This window comes from Panthera uncia (genome assembly GCF_023721935.1).
Source record: "Panthera uncia isolate 11264 chromosome E2 unlocalized genomic scaffold, Puncia_PCG_1.0 HiC_scaffold_19, whole genome shotgun sequence".
Lineage (NCBI taxonomy): Eukaryota > Metazoa > Chordata > Mammalia > Carnivora > Felidae > Panthera > Panthera uncia.
Window position 1 is genome coordinate 15,663,906 of NW_026057588.1, and position 23,812 is coordinate 15,687,717.

Sequence of the window (23,812 nt, forward strand, 5' to 3'; positions counted from 1 at the left end):
AGAGAGAGGGAGACACAGAATCGGAAACAGGCTCCAGGCTCCGAGCCATCAGCCGAGAGCCTGACGCGGGGCTCGAACTCACGGACCGCGAGATCGTGACCTGGCTGAAGTCGGACGCCCAACCGACTGCGCCACCCAGGCGCCCCTAGACTATATTCTTTATAATAAAACTGTGGTCATAAATATAATACTTTGCTGACTTCTATGAATCATTCTAATCAATTACTGTACCTGAGTGAGGATCATGGGAATGTCTCAATTTGTGGTCTGCTGGGCAGAAGTGCAGTGCCTTGGGGATACCCAAGACTTGGAGCTGCTATCTGAAATAGGGCAGTCTTGTAAGACTGAGCCTCTAAACCTGTGGGGTTCTGTGTTAACTCTGGGTAATTAGTGTCAGAATTCAATTAAATTGTAGGACACTCAGTTGGTGTCCAAAAACTGGAGGTTATTGGAAAATGATACACATTTCCATCCCATAGGAGAATTTAGGTTACTTCTCCTTCATCTTAGACCAACCAAGGGGGGTCCTTTAGACTCCAGGATCCAAAATGGAATGATGAGACTGTTTAGAAGAATTTTTGTTGTGTTTTCTAGAGTTTAGAGGGCAAAGACTGTTTTGGACCAGATGTAGACCCAATGGAGGGACAATGTGTCCCCCAACAAAGCTGTAGATCACAGACTGCCCAAGTATAAGACAGGTATTATTAAGCAGCCATTTCAAGGAGATGTGTTGCCCACATCACAGGGAAGTACAATTAGAGATTTCCAGCAGGAATTTCTCCCAAAATCCCACAAAAGTACCCCATAGAAAATGAGTCAGTGCTAAACATCCATAAAAGGAAGAGACACCAAGATCAAAACAATAGCACCACTAAAGTAAGACTTTTCTCCTTACCTCCTATTCCCTACCCATTGCAACCTCATAGGAGCCAGAAACTGCCTACTGGGTGGGAGAAAAGAAATTTAGGTTAAAGAAACGAAGAAGTTTAGCGTATGCCCTTTTTCACACTGCAAGCTTCTAGCTTACAGCAAGGCTGAACTCAAATAAAAGGCTTTAAATGAAACTTACATATTATTACATTCAACTGGAGATTGTAATTAGCAAAGTGAGACTGACCTTGTCACTGAAAACAACTTGGTAAAGGATACCAAGGAGTGATCAAATCAATTATAGGGACTGCACAAGTTTTTGACCAGGGCAACAACAACAACAAAAATTAGCACACTGAGACAGTTGAGAGTAGAAATTATGAAAAAAGAATTATTTTGCTTACTTCCTGCGGAGTCCTGCTTATTTCAAAGTTATGGTTATAAGCTGATTTGGTTTTCCAGGTACACATTCATATCATCTGCATAGTGATAATCTTATATCCTCTTTTCTAATTTTTAACCTACTTTTTTCTCTTGTTAAAGTGCTTTGGTTAATAACAAGAGAACAACGTTAAATAACACTGGTGATGGTGTATATCCTTGTCTTTTTTCTGATTTTACTAGGAATAGTTCAAATATTTCCTGATTAAACATTAGGTTAAAAAAATAAGGGTGCCTGTCTGGCTTAGTCAGTACAGCATGCAACTTTTGATCTGGGGGTTGTAGGTTCAAGCCCCACATTGGGTGTAGAAATTACTTAAAAATAAAATCTTAAAAAAAAGTTATCTTTCTATATTATTCTACCACCCTAGAGTTATTCCCATTAATAATGGGCAACAATCTTCACTAGAGAAATAGCAAGCATAATTAGAGGCTGATGGGAGAGGGTAACCTGATATTCTGGGTTTTGGCACAGGAGAATGGATTGAAAATACTCAGCCATCTTCTAAAGAAACTCAGATACAAAGGTCTTAAACTGAATAGATTTTGGGCAATGGATTCTTAACCTGATTTCCTTTGCCTCTGTACCAAACACACATATTTAAAAAATTGAGAGTAGACCCACCTAGTTCCAAATTTATACTTCAAGAAAACTCTACATACTGAGTTCTCTACTTCAGTACATCCTAATTTTCACATAAGAGAATCATAAGGTGAATGGATAGCCTTATGATTTATAGAGTTCCCCAAGATTAGAAGTGTTAAAATACAACAGAATAAACATATTTTTACTACCAGCTGGGGAAAGGATCCTAAAACTCTAGCTATCTGACATGCCCTCCACCCCTCCTGAGACCAGGCAAGGTTTTTTTGCTTAACAGTGCTTTGATTTGAACTATATGTAACAACTCTCAAAACCAGAAAGAGATTAAGAGACAAAAAAAAAGGTAATGATAAGAAATTTCAACCTAAGTTTAATTAGAGCCTGAGAAGGGAGAAGAAAGAGATAATAAGGCAGGGGCAATCTTTGAAGGTGGCTGAGAATTTTCTTAATAAACTAATAAAAATCACCTATTCACAAATTCAAAAAATGCTACAAATTCCAAGCAGATACAAGTTTTAAAACGCACATTTAGACACATTACACTAAAATTACAGAAAACCAAAAACTGGGAGAAAGTCTTAAAAACAGCCAGAGGAAGAAAAGCCAAAATACCTTCAAAGGAGAGAAAAGCTAGAATAATTAAGACTGTGGTATTGTGATAGAGCAAAAGAAGAAGGAGGACAAACAGTGTATGTCCCATGTACATAAGAACACTGGATATTTATATATATTTGGATATATCTGAAATGAGAACATAATGGACTAATATATGGTACTGAGAGAGCTAGAGAAGAATTCATAAGGGGGAAAAGAACCACAGGCTCCACTTTATGCCATATACAAAAGCCAGAGGTGCATTAAATGTATAAATAGGAGAGGCAAAACCTTTTTTTAAAGATTTTACACCCAACTCACAGCCCCAAGATCGAGAGCCACACGTCCCACTGACTAAGCCAGCCAGGCACCCCAGAAAGGCAAAGCTTATAGCTTTAAGCATAAATATAAAAGAATATTTGCATAACCTTGGGACAAGAAAGGATTTCTTAAAATACAAAAAGCACCAACCATAAAGAAAAAAATTGATAAATTTGACTATGTTAAAGTTAGGACTTCTTTTCATAAAACCACCTTAAAGGAAGTGTTAAAACAATCTAAATAGTAGTAAAATATAATCCATGAAGGACCCATATCCACATTATATGAAGAACTCCTATGAATCAACAAGAGATAATCCAAGAGCAAAAATAGGTAAAAGATTCTAATCAGGCAGGTCACAATAGAAGAAACCCTAATAACCAATAAACATATGAAACAGTGTTTCATCTCATTATTAATCATGGGAGTCCAATTTCAAATCTGTGTGTGTATGTGTAAATATTTAAAGATTTCAAAGTCTGACATAACTGATCTGAAAAAAAAGGACCAGAACTCATTCATACAAAGAAATAAATATCTTTGAAAAATAGTAGTCACAAAGACAATCTGACAACACAGGAGAATGACACTTTTTAGTGAAAATGTAGGACATAATATGGTAAATGAAGTATAATTTGATTTTGTAAAAATAATAAAAATTCATCAAAATATTAACTAGTTATTTGAGTGATTACATTTTATTTTTTCTTGGTAATTCTGTTGTTTTCAAAATCTCTACAGTAATCATGCTTTTATTTTAAAATCATAATATTGAATTTATAAAGAAGAAAACAACAAACACAAGTAGAGCCATTTTCCAAATAAGTGAACGTTAAGTATTTGGTGCTGTTGGGCTTTAATACCAGGCTGGACTATCTTTTCCTCTAATAGGGAAATTACAGCGATTTATAATCAAATGGCATAACTTTATTAAACATTTAACTTTCAAAAGAAAGAAAGCAAAGAGGAAACCTCAACACACCTTGGACATTGCTTGAAGAAGTTCATTTTGCATTCTTTCCTTCTCTTCTGCACCTGGATAAGGGTAGAACTGAGAGAGGAAAAATTGTAAAACACCAGGTTTTCCTTGTTTCCCAAACTAGTCTGGTCAGAGGTCAGCCCAAGCCCCAACCCCAGCACCCAACACACAGGGAATGGAGATCAGAGGAGAATAAGGCATCCTGCCCAACCCCGGTGTGTCAGGAAAAAGCTGAGGTCACTGCTGTCAAGGGACTATAATCTGACTAAACTTCACAGAGGTTCCCCGGGGACAGAGTTCTGGAGTTACAATCTTACACATGGAAGGAGCCCCATAACCAGACACACTGCTGCCACACACTGGGCATGGTCATACTTAAATCAATGGGATACGCAGCCCACAGCCGCACACACACAGCCCACAGGGTAACAGTTATAATCACATTCCCATCACTGAACACATAACAGTTACTCTCGTACAGTCGCAGGGTCGCAGTCATACATCACCATAGGGACACACGCAGCAGCAACCCCACAATGATAGACAACTGATATCTGCACACAGGTCTCAGTGTCACAATCTCACAGACGATCCCACAACCTCCCCTTTTCATGCAGCTCCGCTCGCACAGACAGAAGGACCCAATTCCGTACCTGCCTCCGGTCTCCTCAACTTAGGCCTTTCGGGTCTCCCGGGGTTGCAACCTGCATAGCTGAGCCCGTTCCCCCGGGACCCACGGACCCTCACCTCATGGATCTAACGGTCCCGCCAGACGTGACGAAACGTTCGAGTTCCTGCGAGAAGAGCGACCGGCTACCCGGCCCTCTGGGAAATGTGGTCCAAAGCTGGACCCACAGCCAATTCCTCTCGGCGCCCTGCCTGGCCCCTCCCGAAACGACTGTAACTGCAATTCTCGGCGTCTAGCCGAGTCTCAGGGTTGAGAGGCACTGTAGCTTGGCAGGCTCCAGCCGGCCCTCGAGCGCGCACCTGGCCCGCGCCCCTCCCTCATACAGGAAACGCAAACTGCGTTCTGGCCGGAAGTTGAATCGGGCCGCGAAGCCTTCTGGGAGGTGTTGTTGTGCTCAGAAACGTCCGTTGGGAGGCGGGCGCGAAGGGATGGTTCAGCTTTGCCGGCGCCTGGCCTGGACCTTTCTTGTGGGTCGCTTTCACCCAGCCTCCCACATACTGCGCTGTGGATGCGCATTCGGGCGTTTCCAGCAGGTGACGCTACCGCGTCCCCGCAGCGGGGCATGGGGGAGGGGTTTGAGGTGTCTGGGCTGCTCAGTTGCTTTGCTCACGGGGCGGGGCCTCTGAGGAGGCCCTGCGCGTCTGGAGTGGCAGCGGTGCAAAGTGCTCGGGGTTGGGAGTACGCGCCTGTCTGGTGGTTGGAGTTATTGGAACAAGAAACTGTGGTGGGAGTCAGTGTGTGTGTGTGTGTGTTTGGGACTGTGGTGATGTGTGTGAGAGTAAGGGGGCGTGGTTGCGTGTGAGTGTAATGGAGTAATTGTGATGGGATATATGATTGTGGTGTTGTGTTTGTGGTTGTGTGTGGCGGTAGGGTGTTTGTGTGGTTCTCGGAGAAGGTCGATGGTGAGGTGTTTGTGATGTGTAGTGGTTCTTGTCTTATTTGAGTTGACTTCGGTGTAGCGTTTGTCATGGTTGGTAACTGCTTGGAAAAAAAAATCTGTATAAATTTTTTTTGTATTTGGTTTTAAGCAGTCCTCCCTGCCCGTTGGCCACTCCTTAGTCTCCTTTGCTGTCTTTTTTCCCCTGGAAGTTCTTGGCGCTTTTCTGCTGCTTTCCAGTTTTCCTATCGACCTTTTCCAGGTTCATTATCTCAACATCATATGGCTTGCTTCTTATCATATGTATAATTTAGCTATTGTTATGATAATAATGCTGCCTAACAAACTACCCCTAAACTCAGTGACGTACTACAGCAAGCATTTATTCTCATGATCACCTGTTCACAGGTTTTCTGTGTTGAGTTTACTTAGGCTGGGGTTGGCTGGACTGCAGTATGGATTTAGATCTGCTCTACATGTGTTCTTTCTGCTGCTCAGGCTAAAAGGACAGTGGTTACCATGACATGTTCTCATCATGAATCACCAGAGCCCAAGACAGATCATACAAACACCCTTAAAAACCTCTGCTCCTAAGTATGCTAATAATACGTTAGTCAAAGCAAGCCACATGGCTAAGCTTAATGTCAGTTACACCCAAAATGGGAGCACAAGGCAAAGTTACATGAAGAGTTAATATTAGGGGGGGGGGGAGGGGTTGTGAAGAATTGAGACCAAGATTCTAATCTACCACATTACAAAACATGTCTCTTTATCCTGGTGAATGCCTTTTAGTCCAAGTTCTCTTTTGTCTGATAATATTCCTTTTCAGGTTTTGTTATTGTATTACCCAGGAATTTCATTTTCCAACCCCTTCTTTTTATGTTTTTATGCTTCAGATCTCTTGTAAAGAGTATATTGCTGGGGTTTTTACTCTTTTATCCTGTGTGAATGTTGTTTTAATAGGTGAGTTTAATTCATTTGCATTTATTGGGATTGCTGATATAAATTTGTTTTTTACTTATTGCGACTTTTTTATTGTGCACATTTACCTTATTCCCCTTTTCCTCTTCAGTGCTTTGGTTTCTGTTCTTTTCCTTGAATTTTTAATATGCACACATAGCAAAATCCCAACTTAAGATTTTCAAACACTTGAACTCCAAACTACCCACTCATTTCTATGTTATTCTTGTCTAATGTATTACTTTCTTCCAACTTTAAATGCCCCAAGTTAGTAGAGTTCATTTGTTAAATACATGTTTATGTGTATATATATATATGTGTGTGTGTGTGTATGTATATATAAAAATGTGTACATATGTGTTTTTATATATGTGTATATATATTTTTAAATTTTGATAAAATAGAGATAACATAGCACATAACATAAAATTTACCATCTTAATATCCGTACCCCCATTTTAATTGCAGCATTATTTACAATAGCCAAGATAGGGAAACATTCATTGACAGATAAACAGGTACAGAAAATGTGGCATATATATACAATGGAATATTATCCAAAGAAGGAAAACCTGCCATTTGTGACCACATGGATGAACCTGGAGAACAATTACACTATGTGAAATAAGCCAGTAGCAGGACAAGTACTACATAATTCCATTTGTATGACATATACAAAACAGATTCAAGAAGCATGAGAATAGAAAAATGGTTGCCAGAGCTTGGGAGTAGAGGGAAATGGAGAATTGTTGTTCTGTGGGTATAAAGTTTCTGTTGTGCAAGATGAATAAGCTCTAGAGATCAGTACAACATAGAACCTATATTAACAAAGCAGTATTATGAACTTTGTTAAAAGTATAGATTTCATGTTAATTATTCTTATAGAAACAAAACACAAAAGAACACGAAATTTTTAGAGGTAATAGATATGTTTAGTACTTTGGTTATGGAATTGGTACTGGATATATGCATTTGTCCAAACTCACCAGGATGTATATGTTAAATGTGTGCAATTTTTTGTGTATTATACTTCAATAAAGCTAAAAACATTTAACATTTTAATCATTTTTAAATGTTGAGTTCAATGGCATTACATTCATATTGCTATAACACTATCATCACCATCCATCCATCCATCCATAGAACTTTTCATCTTGCAAGACTTTATACCCATTAAACAATAATTCCCCATTCCTTGGATTCCCCAGTCTGAGCGACTACCATTCTACTTTCTGTCTATATGAATTTGACTTAGTACCTTATATAGTTTGGATCATACAGTATTTGTCTTTTTGTGACTGGTTTAACTTAGCATAGTGTCCTCAAGATTCATCCATGTTAAAGCATGTATCAGAATTTCCTTCCTTCTTAAGGGTAAGATTCCACTGTATGTATGCACCACATTTTGTTTATCCATTCATCTGTCAGCACATTCTTTGGTTGCTTCCACCTTTTGACTATTGCAGATAATGCTGCTGTAAACATGGGTGTACAAGTCCCTGCTTTCAGGTTTTTTGGGTACATCCCCAGAAGTGAAATTTTAGGATCATATGGTAATTCTATTTTTCATTTTTTGACTGCCATACTGTTTTCCATAGTAGCTACACCATTAAAAAAGTTTTTTTAAATGTTTATTTTTGGGGGGGGGAGAGACAGAGTGTGGCAGAGAGAGAGGGAGACATAGAATCTGAAGCAGGCTCCAGGCTCTGAGCTGTCAGCACAGAGCCTGATACGGGGCTTGGACCCATGAACCGTGAGATCATGACGAGCTGAAGTCAGCCGCTCAACTAACTGAGCCACCCAGGCACCCTGTGGCTACACCATTTAAAATTTTTTTAAATGTTTTTAAAATTTATTTTAGAGAGAGAGCAAGCAGGGGAGGAGAAGAGAGGAGAGGGAGACACAGAAACCAAAGCAGGCTCCAGGCTCTGAGCTGTCAGCACAAAGCCTGATGCGGGGCTCAAACCCATGAACCGTGAGATCATAACCTGAGCTGAAGTCAGACGCTTAACTGACTGGGCCACCCAGGTGCCCTGACACCATTTTAATGAACATATTTTTTTGAGCACCTATCATTAATAGCAAAAACAGATAAAATAAATCCCTGTTTTCATGGAGTTTATATGAGGGGGTACACAGACAATATGTATGATAAATAAATTATATAGTTTGTTAGTGATAATTGCTATAGGGGAAAAAATAGAAACTGTGACGGATATTAGGAGTGTCTCAAAATTATTGTAATTGAACATTACTGTTTTATTGTGTTATACAGTGCAAGGATTATTCTCTCTTGCATCTTATTATTTTACTTTTTACCTACTAAAGGCTCAAAGCAGATGATAATATTTCTTAACTTGGCCATTTTATTCATCCAGTATCATTGTGATGTGAGTATAATTCTCATTTCAGATGAAGAGTATTGGAATTCTAAATTGCAACTCTTTTACCTCAGTTGCCAAGATAAATGGGAAATGGAATAGCTGCAACTCTCTTTTACTCCAAATCTAGAGTTGCTGCAAAGCTGTCTCTTTTTACTCACCTTTGTATTTGTCTCTGCACAGGGTCTGCACCTTTATGTTCACAGAAGATATTTGAAGAGCAGACACTATGTGAACATCACTGTGGTGTTTACCTTGTTTATTTATAGTCTTGGTGTTTCTCCTGAGCACTTGGTTCAACCTAGGTTGCTAAGTCTTTGGGTTTTCCTCCAGATTTCTGCTGTCTCTGGATCCAGCCTCTCTGGTCAGTGATTCCAATGAATGTGAATTATAAGCAAGGAAGTTAATTGTTTGGGGCTGTATTAGTTATCTACTATTGTGTAACAAGTTACCTTAAAATTTAGTGGCTTAAACAACAGGAAATATTTATTGTCTCACTTTCTGTGGGGAATGAGGAACAATTTATCTGGATACTTTGGCTCAGATATTTCATGAAGCCACAGTCAAGATGTTGACAAAGCTGCAGTCTTTGGAAGACTAGATTAGGGGTGGAGGATTTGCCTCCTAGGTGGCTGGCAAGCTAGTGTTAGCTGAGGGCAGGAACCTCTCCCTATCGGTGGTTGAGTGTCTTCATGGAATGGTGGCTGGCTTCTCTCAAAGCACATGGTTCAAAAATGTACAATATAAAAACCACAATGTCTTTTATTGCTTAATTTCAGAAGTCACACACTGTCATTTCTGCAACATCCTATTGGTTAAACAGATTGACTCTATTCAGCATGGGAAGGGTGTACAAAAAACATGAATACCATAAGGCAGTGATCATTAGGAGCCATCTTGGAGGCTGGTTACCATAGGGATCTAGTGAGAAAAAACAAGTAAATTGGATTTGTATCATAAGCCCACAGGTCATCCCTCCACAAAGATAAGACAGATCTGTGATATAACTAAAAGGAAGCCTGGAGGACAGGTATCCATCATGGAAGGAGACCTTGTGACCTGAGACCTCTCCTGGAGGCTGGAGAGTCCTGAGATAGAGTGGACCCTGGAATTGCTGGATCTGCAGCTTATTTTAACTCTTCTGCCCTGAGTGGGCAAAGCCTGAATGACTTCTCAACCTTGAGACATCAGCAGTAGCTGTGTGACAGTGGAGCATTTTACCCAGATGATGGAAAGGAGAGGTGAGGTGGTTCAGAGATGAGCAGAGTTTAGGAGAGAAAGGCTGTACATTGAGGGGCAGAAAGAGTAAAAAGAGTTAGGAAATTCAGTACTCCTAACAAGAAAGTTCATATTGGTGATAATTGACTGTGCAGGGTAGACATTTGTTTTTTATTTATTCACTTGATTTTTTTTAAATAAGTATTTTAAATGTAATTTCTATCTCTCTTACATTTAGATTTTTTTTGTAAAGGGCTGTCAAATATATAACCATAAGCAAAATTTCCTACTCTATCCTTTCTCATCCCTTGATCCCACTCCCTAGAAGCAACCATTTTGAACATTTTGGTGTTCAGTTCCACTTTCCTGAATAACATCCTCATACAGCTCATGCTTGGTTTCTCAGTTTTAGATATTTCCTGGTGACTTTTGACAATGGAGATAGGGATTTATCTCTTTTCTACCTAACCTCTTTCTTGTCTTCCTCATCCTACCCTTCCCCCACTCACCTTCTCCTAGTCCTTCTTTCTAATATGGTGTTATTAGAGGTTGAAGGTTGACCAGATCCCAGGATATGCATCTATTTTGGGGTGGGGGGTAGGCTGGTCAGTTTTCCCAGCAAGAAGTCCTAGATTTTGCTTGAGGAGTATAAGCCAGAAATGCTTTGGGAAGGCAAATAAGGGTAGGAAGTGATGAGAGGGGAGAGGAAGGATACCTCATCTTTTAACATTACAACTTTCACTTTAATTCCCTTATTTTCTCTACATTGCTTCTGTTCCCATCCCTGCATTTGGTTCCCATCCCATACTCCTGGTACCTAGTGCCCCATTCCTAAGCCTTTCAAGGGTTCTGCCATGGTTTCCCCACCCTTCCCCCACCCTCACTTAAACTGCAGCTTTCTCTAGTTAATTAGATAACAGTCATCTGTCTCTAGCTTCCAAAATTTTGTTGATATCTCTTATCTGCTGAAGTCTCTGTATTCTTTATCCTTGTGAAATTCAGCTTCCTTTGTTCCTTTACTTTCATCATGGTTGGGTTTGGAAGAGGGCAGAAGTAAATGCAAATATGCACTCTTCTATGAGTTTTTTAGATTAAAATTTAAATTAAATTGTTTGAAAATATCATTAGAATCATGATGGCATTTTATTTTTTCCATCATAAGAATGTTTCACAATGCCTATAACTTGTCTCTGATGAAAGTTTTCCACGTTTTTTGCAGTGCTTCATAAACTATATAATTTTTTAATCTTTGTAGTATTTATTAGTATGTACTTGAAATAAATTTCCTAGTAAGAATAAAATAACAGGTTCCTAGGGAAAAACTATATTGTCAATAAATTCATTGGGCACCCTGTACTTAGCCTTTCATAAATTCCCATTGGACCTTGTATGATTACATTAGTCTTTCATGTACATTTCAGCATCTCTATAGCCTAGTGGTCACTAACATTTCTCAGTGCTTTGAGGATCATTATAGATGATATTATAGCCACCTGGTACTGAATATTTCTATAGTCCTTTGTCTGGAGCTCTGAAGTAAATTTGCTTTATTTCTCTTCCCTCAGCTTGGCATTCTCAGGACTCTGACCTTTTGGAGGAAGAAGACGATATGACCAGGTCTCTTGTACGTTTTAAGCATTTATTTGTTTCCTGTATTATTTTACAATGCAGTAGTAGTGGGTTACCTTAACATACCAGTATATTGGAAAAAAACTAAATTGATGAAAATTAAGGTGAGGAAAAATACAGATGGAAGATCAGAACCAGGTAAAATTTGGGATATGGCTATACAGAAACAGGCCCATACAAAGTTATTAAAGTTGAGTTCAATTTGAATATGAGTGGGAGAAACAAAAGCAAACTGTGACACAAAGTTTATTCCATAATTTGCACTGTTTATTAGGAAAAAGCTATTAAGGAAGGAAGGAAAGAGAAAGCTTTTCATTGGCACCATCATTCTTATACTTTTTTTTTTTTAATTTTTTTTTTTAATGTTCATTTATTTTTGAGACAGAGAGAGACAGAGCATGAATGGGGGAGGGGCAGAGAGAGAGGGACACACAGAATTGGAAGCAGGCTCCAGGCTCTGAGCCATCAGCCCAGAGCCTGACGCGGGGCTCGAACTCATGAACCGTGAGATCGTGACCTGAGCTGAAGTCGGACGCTCAACCGACTGAGCCACCCAGGCGCCCCTCTTATACTTTTAAGCTTAGGTTTTTTCAAAGTCTGTCCTCGCCAAAGATTAAAAACTAAAATTATCTGGAAGAGTAAATAGAACACATCTTTAAAATGATCCTACATATATATTTTCTTCAGTTGAGATTATTACAAATTGAGCTAAAACATACTAACATTTTATGGAAAAATCTTCTAGTTCTCTTATCTATAGCTTTCCACATTTTTTTTTTTTATTATTGACTCAGAGGATGCAGTATTCTTTGTCTTCTTGCAAAATGACTTGTTCTCCTTTGCTCTTAATTCTTTTTGTTTCCAATTCTAGAATCCCTGACACCTCTGTGGTTTAAATATTATCCACTTCGCTACCTCTTTTTCTCAGCTTATACTTTCCATCCTGAGACACACAAACACACTTCTTTTGGATGTGTGATCATGTGGTTCATGCAGTTATTTCTCCTGTTGGTAGAGTGCTTCCCTAGGCCTGTGGAGACTTAGGTTCAAATCTTGGCCCAGCAACTTACTAAGTGCATATTATGGGCAGGTTTCTTAATCTCTTTGGCTTTAATTGTTTATAAATGGGAATTATAATAATACTTATCCCATAGGAATATTGAGAGGGTTCAATGCATATAGTAAGTGCTCCATAAATGATAAGTATTGTTAATAATTGTTAGCTGTAGAAGTCCTTCCCACCTGAAAAGGCCTTGGGATATGTTGGCTGTATTCATTGATTGCCTTTTTAGTTTGACATATGAAACCAATGAGATAAAAGAGAATATGCCTGGTTTGGGTTCATACAATTAATCCTTCTCTTTGGTAAAACCCTTAAACACTGTAATAAGGCAAACAGCTTATTTTTGCCTTTATAAAAGGGAACAGCTTTTGTAATGCCGCATAAATATACTAACAATTCTTAAAAACCAATAATTAAGAAAACAGAAAATATCATGAAGAACATAAAGAGGCAGTTGGAAGAAATGAAGGTAGCCAGTAAATATTTTAAAATATTAATGTCAAAAAGAAAAAGACTGTTCAGATTTGCAGTTACATTTTTTAGGCGTATTTTGAAGTGGTGGGTAATGACCATCTTTTATAAGAAGATTCCAAATAATTAGTTCACACATTCATTTTGTCTATGTAGTAGAAATCTGGAGATCAAGCAGTTGTGGTCTGCAAGTGGGATACTCGTAGCTATCAAAAAATTCATAATAGCTCTTGTCAGATATGAAAGCCAAATGTTTTGGACTATCAAATAGAAATATACTGCCTCTGTTCCTGGGCTTGCAGTCCCAAATTCATTCTACAATACGGATATAAATCTAGTCCATGGCAATTTTTATTTATGTGTGAATAGACTACAGCTAGAAAAGCAGCTAGAAAAATTTTTCTATGACAATAATAGCTTTATTATGTGCCAGGTGTATTATGCTATAGACTTTACATAGCTTATTTCATGTAATCATTATCAGAAGCTTGTAAAGTAGATATTATCAGAAGCTTGTAAAGTAGATATTATTATTTTAGTTTTTACCAAGGAAGGAAGTAAAGCACAAAGGTTAAGAAGTTGGCATTACTTCATGTATGACGTGTATATTAAAGCCAGAATTCAAACCATACAACCTGACTCTAGGACCACACCATGATACTGTACAGATTGAAGCCCACTCATGAATGAAGGGATGCAATTGACTGTTCATATTATTTGTTCATTTTATATTAGTCTTTTTTCTACTTGATTTTAGGGAATTTTAAGAATGCCTGTTTTAGCATTAAGATTTATATAGATACCTTTGCCTAATCTATCACTTTTATGTTGTTTTGTATCTTTTGTTGTATAGACACTTTAAATTTGGATAGTTGCATTTAGCATATTATAAATATGGGCCATATACAATAAGAATTCAGTCAATATACAGCATCAGTATTTAATAGTCCTTTCTTTCATGAATTGCCAATGTTGGTCTTTTCTAAGATAGCTTTTTTTTTTTTTAAGTTTATTTATTTTGAGAGACAGTGCATGCAAGCAGGGGAGGGGCAGAGAGAGAAAGAGGGAGAGAGAGAATTCCAAGCAGTCTCTGTGGTGTCAGCACAGAGCCCGACATGGGGCTCAATCCCATGAACTGTAAGATCATGACCTGAAATGAAATCAAGAGTTGGATGCTCAACCAACTGAGCCACCTAAGCACCCCATTCTAAGAAAGCTTTCATAATGTTAGGTTATAGAGATAGTCTGTTTTCAAAAGAGAACAGACCATTTTTGCATGTAGACCAGTTGTTCCAACACCATTGTTAAATAGATATTTCCTTTGTGATGCCACCTTTATCGTGTACATGCTTAATTGTTTCTAGGCTCTTTATTCTCTTTCTTTATTCTATTTGTCTACATCTATACCAGTACTATACTTCTGTGTGTGGGTGTGTTTACGTTGTTTTACTTACCATAATTTTAAAATAACCCTGTTACATAGGCAAGGATTTCCCCATCTCCCACCACACACCACACATATGTTGTTCATAGTCTTTTAGAAATTTCTTAGCTACTTTGGAACCCCTGTGGTTCCACTTGAATTTTATTTATTTTTTATTTTTTTTAAGTTTTTTTTTAATGTTTTATTTATTTTTGAAAGAGAGAGAGAGCAAGTGGGGGACGAACAGAGACGGGACAGAGGACCAGAAGCAGGCTCCATGCTGACAGCACAGAGCCCAATCTGCGGCTCAAACCCATAAACCCCCGTGCTACCACATTTATTTACTATAATTCTATATGCCTAGTCATGTAAAAAGAGAAAAAAAATGTGAGATACAAATTGGGAAGGTGTGTGCAAAATTATGATATCTGGATGATACAGTTATGGACGTGGGCAGCTGAAGAGAAATAATAGAACTCAATCTCATATGGACACAAAATTAATTTATATAAAACCAATAGCATTCTATATATAAATCACAACCAACTCAAAAATAAAATGGAAGAGGGGCACGTAGGTGGCTCAATCAGTTAAGCATCTGACTTGGTTTCAGCTCAGGTCATGATCTCACAGTTTGTGAGTCTGAGCTCTGCATCAGGCTCTATGCTGACAGCCTGGATCCTGCTTGGGATTCTCTTTCTCTCTCTCTCTCTCTCAATAAATAAAATAAATAAACTAAAAATAAATAAAATGGAAGATAGTAAAAGTAGAAAAAAAACCGTAAGGAAAAAAATATGGGAGAAAAAAACTTAAAATATTAATGTGGCCTAAAAGAGGATTTCAATACATTTTTAAAGCATATGTTTTGGATAAGATCCATCAGTATTAAACCAATTTAATTTTAAATTAATCTTTAGACTTAGTAAAGATTCTAAATATTTTTCTTAGAATAAGGCAAGTCTATTCAAACTGAATCTAGAATATATTTGAAAAGTAAGGATATAAAATAGCCAAGAAGAAATATGAAAAAATGTTGTGTGTCATGCTCTAAGTTCTTAACGGAATATTTAATATTTGTGTAATCTTTTTAAAATTTTTTTTTTTAACATTTATTTATTTTTGAGATACAGAAAGAGGCAGAGCATGAGCAGGGGAGGGGCAGAGAGAGACAGGGAGACACAGAATCCGAAGCAGGCTCCAGGCTCTGAGCTGTCAGCACAGAGCCCGATGCGGGGCTTGAACCCACAAACTGCGAGATCGTGACCTGAGTTGAAGTCAGATGCTTAACCAACTGAGCCACCCAGGCGCCCTGTTCTGTAATCTTTTTAAAGTTTATTTATTGGGGCACCTGGATGGCTCAGTTGGTTGGGCGTTAAAACAATAAGCATTAAAAAAATATAACTAATCAATTAATTAAAGTTTATTTACTTTGAGAGAGAGAGAGAGAGTGAGCACGAGGTGGGGAGAGCAGAGAGAGAGGGAGAGAAAGAGAATCCCAAGAAGTATCCATGCTGTCAGTGCATAGCCCAACTTGGGACTTGAACTCACAAACCACGAGATCATGACCTGAGCCAAAATCAAGAGTCGCACGCTTGACTGACTGAGCCACCCCGGTATCCCTAATATTTGTGTAACTTTAGGAAAAAATAATTTTTTAGAAAAAGTTGCCAGCATCATATACTACAGAAGTGACATGCAATTGCCTTTATGCCTTTATTGTAAACTTTGTCATTTTTTAAAAAGATTTGTCCGGGGCGCCTGGGTGGCTCAGTCAGTTAAGCGTCCGACTTCAGCTCAGGTCACGATCTCACGGTCTGGTCCGTGAGTTCGAGCCCCACCTCGGGCTCTGGAAGAGCCTGGAGCCTGCTTCCGATTCTGTGTCTCCCTCTCTCTCTGCCCCTCCCCCATTCATGCTCTGTCTCTCTCTGTCTCAAAAATAAATAAACATTAAAAAAAAAAAAAACTTTAAAAAGATTTGTCCTATTAAGTATCTTAAAAATGGAGAGGAAAGTGCTATGGTACCAGCAAGAACTTTGGAGATGTTAAATCTTGTTCCCAGGGCTATGGGGATACCCATCTTTTTTTTTTTTTTTTTTTTTTGACAGGAAAAGGAATAAAACTTAATGACACAAACTTTGTGGGATTTTTTTGTTTGTTTTTGTTTTGTTTTTTGAGGGAGAGAGAGTCTGAGAGAGAGAGTCAGGGAGGGGCAGAGGGACAGGAACAGAGAATCTTAAGCAGGCTCCACACTGGGCTCTATCTCACTGCTGTGAGATCATGACCTGAGCCGAAATCAAGAGTCAGACGCTTAACCAGACTAAACCACCCAGGTGTCCCATGACACAAACTTTGAATTTATGTTTTTTAAGGTTCAATCTCTTTGTTCCTTGCTACTAATATGGCATTTTTAACATATATATGTAGAGAGAGTTAACATCTTAGGAAAGTAGACTATTTTAAAGCACTGACTCATCTTTTTATACAGTCAGAAATTAACCCATATTTATTTCAAGGTCTTTTGTTACTTGTTTTATATGTTTTGTCAGGAGTGTGATCTTCATTTGTTTTTTTTCCTCTGTGAGATTTATGCTCATTTACTAGATTTAGTGGAAAAGATGTTTTGATGCTAATTTATTAGAACTCATGAAAAATGCATTTTCTCTTTTGTTGTTTTTTCTTATCTTTGTTATACTTTATATTCCTTAGGGATTATATATTCCTAAAACATTTATTGAATGATTACTGGGTCCCATGCTTAGTTCTGAGTGCTTCTCATTTTTTGTCTCCTTTAGTTCTTACGTCAGCCTGTTGAGGAAAATGACACTTTACAGATGAGGCAACTGAGACTCAAATTTGGCTATTGTTGAGGTCACACAATTAGTAAATTTTGAAGCCAGTAAATTTTGATGTCAGACTCTACAGCCTCATTGTTAACCAGGAAAAATGTCTAAATCGAGCTCTACTTTGAGCGCCTAGTACTTTGAAAATTTTTTCCAGTTAGGTATGTGTTAATTAGATATCTATTCTGCTTTTCTGCTTCTGTTATCATGCTTGGCATCTGTAGGTTGACTGTGTGGGTTTGGGGCTCTGCTTTGGGATGCAGGTCAACTGGTCTTGCCAGATCACTAAAGTACATGAACGAAGTCAAGTGAAGAGCTTGCCCCAGGAAACTGCTGCCCTTTCTCCTGAATGAATACATGAGGAGCAGACTTGAGGCTACCCAACAGCTCAAGTCGAGGCTGTGAATTGTCTTTTCACTTTCTTGATGATGGCCTTGAAAGCACAAAATTTTTATATTTATCTAATGTCCATTTTTTCCCCCTTTTGTTGCTTATACTTTTGGTGTCATATCTAAAAATCCATTGCCTAATTCAAGATTACAATTAACACCCATTAACATTGTCATAATATCTCTATTTTTATTTCAGCTCCTTTAATTCTTTTTCATTTGTGCCTTTGGTTTTACTTTGTATCGTGTATACAATACATTGAGTATAGTGTTTAGATTAAATCTTCATTCTCCATCTCCATATTTGTCATCATCTTACAAAATTGAGTATAGTTTTTAGATTAGATCCATTCTCCATCCTCCATATTTGTCATCCTCTTTCAACATTTTCATCTCTTTGTTATTTTACTTTGCATCCTAGGAGAGCTTCTTAGTTCTCATGTCCATGGTCACATTGACAGCTCTGTCCTTTATACCCTCCAATATCTATTAAAAAATATTTTTCATCTCCTGGGTATTTTAATTCTGTAGTTGAATCTCTGTTATGTTGGCATTCCTTGATCTTGGAATTTCCTTTTTCATCTCATCCCTGTTTTACGTTTCAGCCAGATCTCTCCTTCAGCATAGAGCTTCCATCCTCTCTCCAAACACACCTCCACGTATTCACCAACCTGGAAGCTCCTACACCTATGTTTTCTTCTAAAAATTGTATAGTTTTAACTCTTAGCTTTAGGTCTTTGATTCACTTGGAGTTAATTTTTGTACCTGGTATGAGGTAGGGATTCAACTTCACTGTTTTGCATTTAGATAATCTGGTTGCTCCAGCACACGTGTTGAAAAGACTATTCTTTTCCCCAGTGAATTGTCTTGGCACCTTTGCCTAAAATCACTAAAATGTGAGGGTTCATTTCTGAAATCTCTGCTTTATTCACATTGATCTCATATGTCTATACTTATGCTAGTACCGTAACTGTCTTGATTATTGTAGCTTTGTATTATGTTTGAAATTGGGAAGTGTTGAGTCCTCCAGGTTTGTTTTTTTTTTCTTTTTCATGATTGTTTTGACTGTTCTGTGTCCCTTGCATTTTTATAAGAATTTTATTAGGATCACCTTCGCCATTTCTGTAAAAAAAAAAAAAAAAAAAAAAGGCAACTGGTATTTTGATAGGTACTCCATTGAATTTGTAGATCAGTTTGAGGTGTATTGTCATCTAATATTGTTTTACAATCCGTGCACATGGGGTGTTTTTCTTTTTTTTAGGTCTTTAAAATGTCTTTCAATAATATTTTATAATTTTCAGAATGTAAGTTTGACAAGCATTTGTAAAATTTGTCCTTAAGTATTTTATTCTTTTTGATGCTATTGTAAATGGGATTGTTTTCTTAATTTTATTTTTTGTTTATTTATTATTTTGAGACAAAGGGAGAGAGTGCAAGCACATGAGCAGTCGAGGGGCAGAGAGAGAGAGAGAGGGAAAGAGAGGGAGAGAGGGAGAATCCCAAGCAGGCTCCCCACTGTCAGCATGAATTCCAGTACGGGACTCGAAATGACAAAGCATGAAATCACAACCTGAGCCGAGATCAAGAGTCAGACGCTTAATTGACTGGACCACTCAGATGCCCCTTTATTTCATTTTTGGATGTTCTCTACAAGTGTCTAGAAATACAGGTGAGGTTTTTGTGTTGATCCTATATCCTGCAAACTTGCTGAGGTTGTTTATTAGTTCTAATAGAATTGTAGTGGATTCCTTAGATTTTCTATATACAAAATTATGCCATGTGAAAATAGTTTTATTTTTTCCTGTCTAATCTGGATGCCTTTTATTTCATTTTCTTGCCTGATTACTCTGTCTAAAACATTCATCACAGGGGCGCCTGGGTGGCTCAGTCGGTTAAGCGTCCGACTTCGGCTCAGGTCATGATCTCGCGGTTCGTGAGTTTAAGCCCTGCGTCGGGCTCTGTGCTGACAGCTCAGAGCCTGGAGCCTGTTTCAGATTCTGTGTCTCCCTCTCTCTCTCTGACCCTCCCCCATTCATGCTCTGTCTCTCTCTGTCTCAAAAATAAATAAACGTTAAAAAAAAAAAAATTAAAAAAAATAAATAAATAAAACATTCATCACAATGTTGAATAAAAGTGTACATCCTTGTCTTGCTCCTGACCTTAACAGGAAAGCATTTAGTCTATCACCATTTATTATGTTAACTGTAGATTTTCTGTAGATGCTTTATATAGCATTGAGGAAGTTTCCCTTTTTTGCTAGTTTGTTGAGTGTTTTTATCATGAAAAGATGTTGGAGGTTTTTTTTTTTTTTAATGTTTATTTATTTTTGAGAGAGAGAGCACAAGCAGGGGAGGAGCAGAGAGAGAGAGAGAGAGAGAGAGAGAGAGAGCGACAGAATCTGAAGCAGACTCCTGGCTCTGAACTATCAGCACAGAGCCCAATGCAGGACTCAAACCCACGAACTATGAGATAGTGACCTGAGACGAAGTCCGACGCTCAATGGACTGAGCCACCCTAGTGCCCCCAAATTTTGGGTTTTGTTAAGTGCTTTTTCTGCATCTGTTGAGATGATCATGTGGGTTTTGTTCTTTATTCCGTTGATACCATGTATTTCATTAATTGACTTTCAGGTGTTAAACCAATATTACATTCCTGGAATAAATCCTTCATAATCATTTTTACATATTTTTGTCTGTTTTTTTAAAAAAAATTATGTTTATTTATTTTTGAGAGAGAGAGAGAGCATGAGTAGGAAGGGACAGAGAGAGAGGGAGACAGAGAGTCCGAAGCAGGCTCCAGGCTTTGAGCTGTCAGCACAAAGCCCGATGTAGGGCTCAAACCCACGAACTGTGAGATCATGACCTGAGCCAAAGTCGGACACTTAACTGACTGAGCCACCCAGTCACCTGTATTTGTTTTTAAAGAGCAGTTTTTGGTTCATAGCAAAGTTGTAAGTATAGAGATTTCCCATATACTCCTTGTCCCCATGCATGCACAGCCTGCATGACAGAATATTATCAATATTCTCCACCAGAATGGTTGGTACATTTATTACAATTTGTGGACCTATATTCCCCAAACCTATAGTTTACATTGGGGTTCACTCTTGATTTTGTGCAGTTGATGGAATTAGACAGGTTTATAATGGCATGTACTCATCATTATAGTATCATACAGAGTATTTTCACTGACTTAAATATCCTGTTTTCTTTTTTTTTCCAACGTTTTTTTTTTTTTTTTTTTTTTTTTTTTTTTGGGACAGAGAGAGACAGAGCATGAATGGGGGAGGGGCAGAGAGAGAGGGAGACACAGAATCGGAAACAGGCTCCAGGCTCCGAGCCATCAGCCCAGAGCCTGACACAGGGCTCGAACTCACGGACCGCGAGATCGTGACCTGGCTGAAGTCGGACGCTTAACCGACTGCGCCACCCAGGCGCCCCAAAATCCTCTGTTTTCTATTCATTGCTCCTCTCTCCTCCACCAACTGCTGGCAATCAATGATCTTTTTACTGTCTCCATAGTAGTTTTGCCTGTTTCAGAACATCATATAGTTAGAATCATACAGTATATAGCCTTTTCAGATCAGCTTCCTTCACTTAGTAATATGCATTATAAGGTTCCTCCCTGTCTTTTCATGGCTTGATAGCTCATTTCTTTTTAGTGCTGAATGATATTCCATTATCTGAATATACCACTGTTTATTTATCCATTCACCTACTAAAGGACATTTTGGTTTCTTTTAAGTTTGGTAATTCTGAATAAAGCTGCTATAAACATCTGTGTTCCCGGGGCGCTTAGGTGGCTCAGTTGGTTAAGCATCCAACTCTTGATCTTAGCTCAGGTCTGACAGTGTCTACCCTTTTTTTTTATTATTATTGTTTAATCCATTTACTACTAATGTTAACACTAAAATTGTTGGATCTATGTTTTCTATGTTCGTGTCTTTTTTGTTTCTCCTTTACTGCTTATTTTTTCCCTTAAGTAAATGTTTTCTACTATAAAATTTTAACTTTTTAAATTATTTTTGACTATATTTTTCTCTGTGCTTGTTCTAGGGCCTATCATATACATTTTAACTTACAAGAATGTTCTTCAAGTTTATGCTAAATTCCAGTAAGATATAGAGACATTACTCTAGCTCTATTCTCTCTTCTGTTTTTTGGACTATTATTGTTACGTGTATTACATCCATGTTACAAACCCAATGCATTTCATATTATATCTTTTTTTTAATGTTTATTTATTTTAAGAGAAAGAGAGTGAGCAGGGTAGGGGCAGAGAGAGAGAGAATCCCAAGTCCACGCTGTCATGCTGTCAGCACAGAGCCTGACACAGAACTCGATACCATGAACTGTGAGATCATGACCTGAGCTGAAATCAAGAGTTGGATCCCACCCAGGTGTCCCATTCTAGTTTTCATCATTTGTTCATATGGGTTGGAGTTCCCAACGGGTGTCATTTGCCTTACTCCAGTATAACTTTGCTTTCAAGATTTTCTCTTTGTCTCTGGCCTTCAGCATTTTTGCTATGATTTATCTGGATGTGTGTGTGTATGTGTATGTTTTTACTTGGAGCTCATTTAGTTTCTTGGATTCATAGATTATTTTTCATCAAATTTGGATAGTGTTCAGCTATTTCTTGGCATGTTTTTTAATACCTTTATCTTTTTCTTGTCCTTTTAGTACTTTTACCATGTGTATATTGGTATACTTGATGTATATATTTGATAGTGTACTTGATGTCCCACATTTCTCTGAGGTTCTGTTTATTTTTCTTCTTACTTTCTCCTGTTTGGTCCTCAGATTGTGTAATCTTGTTTTAGTCTACAAGTTCGCTAATTCTTCATTTTGCCAATTCAGATCTTCTAAGCTTGTCTAGTGAATTTCTCACTTTGGTTATTGTACTTTTTAATTTCAGAATTTGGCTCCTTTTATAACTCTGTCTCTTTATTCATCTGTTTCTGATGAGACATTCTCACTGTACTATCCTTTTTTTTTTTTAAGTTTTTGTTTTAATCACCTGGTGCTCATCATGACAAGTGCACTCCTTAATTCCCATCACCCATTTTACCCATCCTCTACCTACCTTCCCTCTGGTAACCATCAGTTTGTTCTCTATAGTTAAGAGTCTATTTCTTGGTTTGCACTCTCTCTCTTTGTTTTTTCTCTTTGCTCATTTTATTCCTTAAATTCCACATATGACTGAGATCATATGGTATTTGTCTTTCTCTGACTGAATTATCTCACTTAGCATTATACTTTCTAGACCATCCATGTTATGGCAATATTTCATTCTTTTTTATAACTGAATTACATTCCAGCATATATATATACATATGCATATATATACATATATAAAAATATATATGCATATGTATATATATATATATACACACATGTATATATGCATGCGTATGTGTGTGTATACATGCTGCCATGTCTTGGCTATCATAAACAATGCTGCAATAAACATAGGGGTGCATGTATCTCTTTGTTTTTTGTTTTGTTTGTTTGTTTGTTTGTTTGTTTTTAAGTAGGCTTCACACCCAGTGCAGAGACCAGTGCGGGGCTGAAACTCATGACCCTGAGATCAAGACCTGAGCTGAGATCAAGACTCAAATGCTTAACTGACTAAGCCACTCAGGTGCCCCAGAGGTGCATGTATTCCTTTGAATTAGTATTTTTGTGTTCTTTGGGTAAATACCCAATTGTGCAATTGCTGGATTGTAGGACAGTTTGATTTTTAACTTTTTGAGGAACTTCCATACTGTTTTCCAGAGTGGCCACACCAGTTTGCATTCCCACTAATAGTGTAAGAGGGTTCTCCTATCTCTACATCCTCACCAACACCAGTGGTTTCTTGTGTTGTTGATTTTAGCCATTTTGACAAGTGTGTGGTGATCTTTCTTTGTAGTCTTTTTATTGTAGTCTCCTGCCCATTTTTTAATTGGATTATTTGGTTTTGGGGTATTGAGTTTTATGTTTTTTATATATTTTATATACTAACCCTTTAACAGATATGTCATTTGCAAATATATTTTCACATTCCATGGGTTGCCTTTTAG

At 37.9% G+C, this 23,812-nt stretch overlaps 3 protein-coding genes across 7 annotated transcripts in view; 1 reads left to right on the top strand and 2 right to left on the bottom strand.

The window, feature by feature from the left end:
- Window positions 1-3,884, bottom strand: part of ZNF829 (zinc finger protein 829) — a 28,879-nt gene extending 24,995 nt beyond the window's left edge. Inside the window, exon 1 of the mRNA XM_049622142.1 lies at window positions 3,813-3,884. The gene's annotated coding sequence lies outside the window, so the exon portion shown is untranslated. The remainder of the gene's footprint in view (window positions 1-3,812) is intronic.
- Window positions 1-4,215, bottom strand: part of LOC125915975 (zinc finger protein 420) — a 421,195-nt gene extending 416,980 nt beyond the window's left edge. Inside the window, exons 1-2 of the mRNA XM_049622081.1 lie at window positions 4,127-4,215; window positions 3,811-3,881 (exon numbers count right to left, since the gene is read on the bottom strand). Of these exons, the coding sequence (XP_049478038.1) occupies window positions 3,811-3,881; window positions 4,127-4,144 (89 nt within the window). The 5' untranslated portion in view covers window positions 4,145-4,215. The remainder of the gene's footprint in view (window positions 1-3,810; window positions 3,882-4,126) is intronic.
- LOC125915979 (zinc finger protein 568) overlaps window positions 1-23,812 on the top strand; it is a 158,324-nt gene that overhangs the window by 67,645 nt on the left and 66,867 nt on the right. Inside the window, exons 1-3 of one of the 5 annotated variants that reach the window (XM_049622104.1) lie at window positions 4,926-5,030; window positions 8,899-9,079; window positions 11,499-11,557. In XM_049622104.1, the coding sequence (XP_049478061.1) occupies window positions 4,926-5,030; window positions 8,899-9,079; window positions 11,499-11,557 (345 nt within the window). Of the gene's footprint in view, window positions 5,031-8,898; window positions 9,957-11,173; window positions 11,558-23,812 lie in introns of those variants that run through there. The other 4 variants (XM_049622099.1, XM_049622097.1, XM_049622098.1 and 1 more) reach the window with 4 other exon arrangements.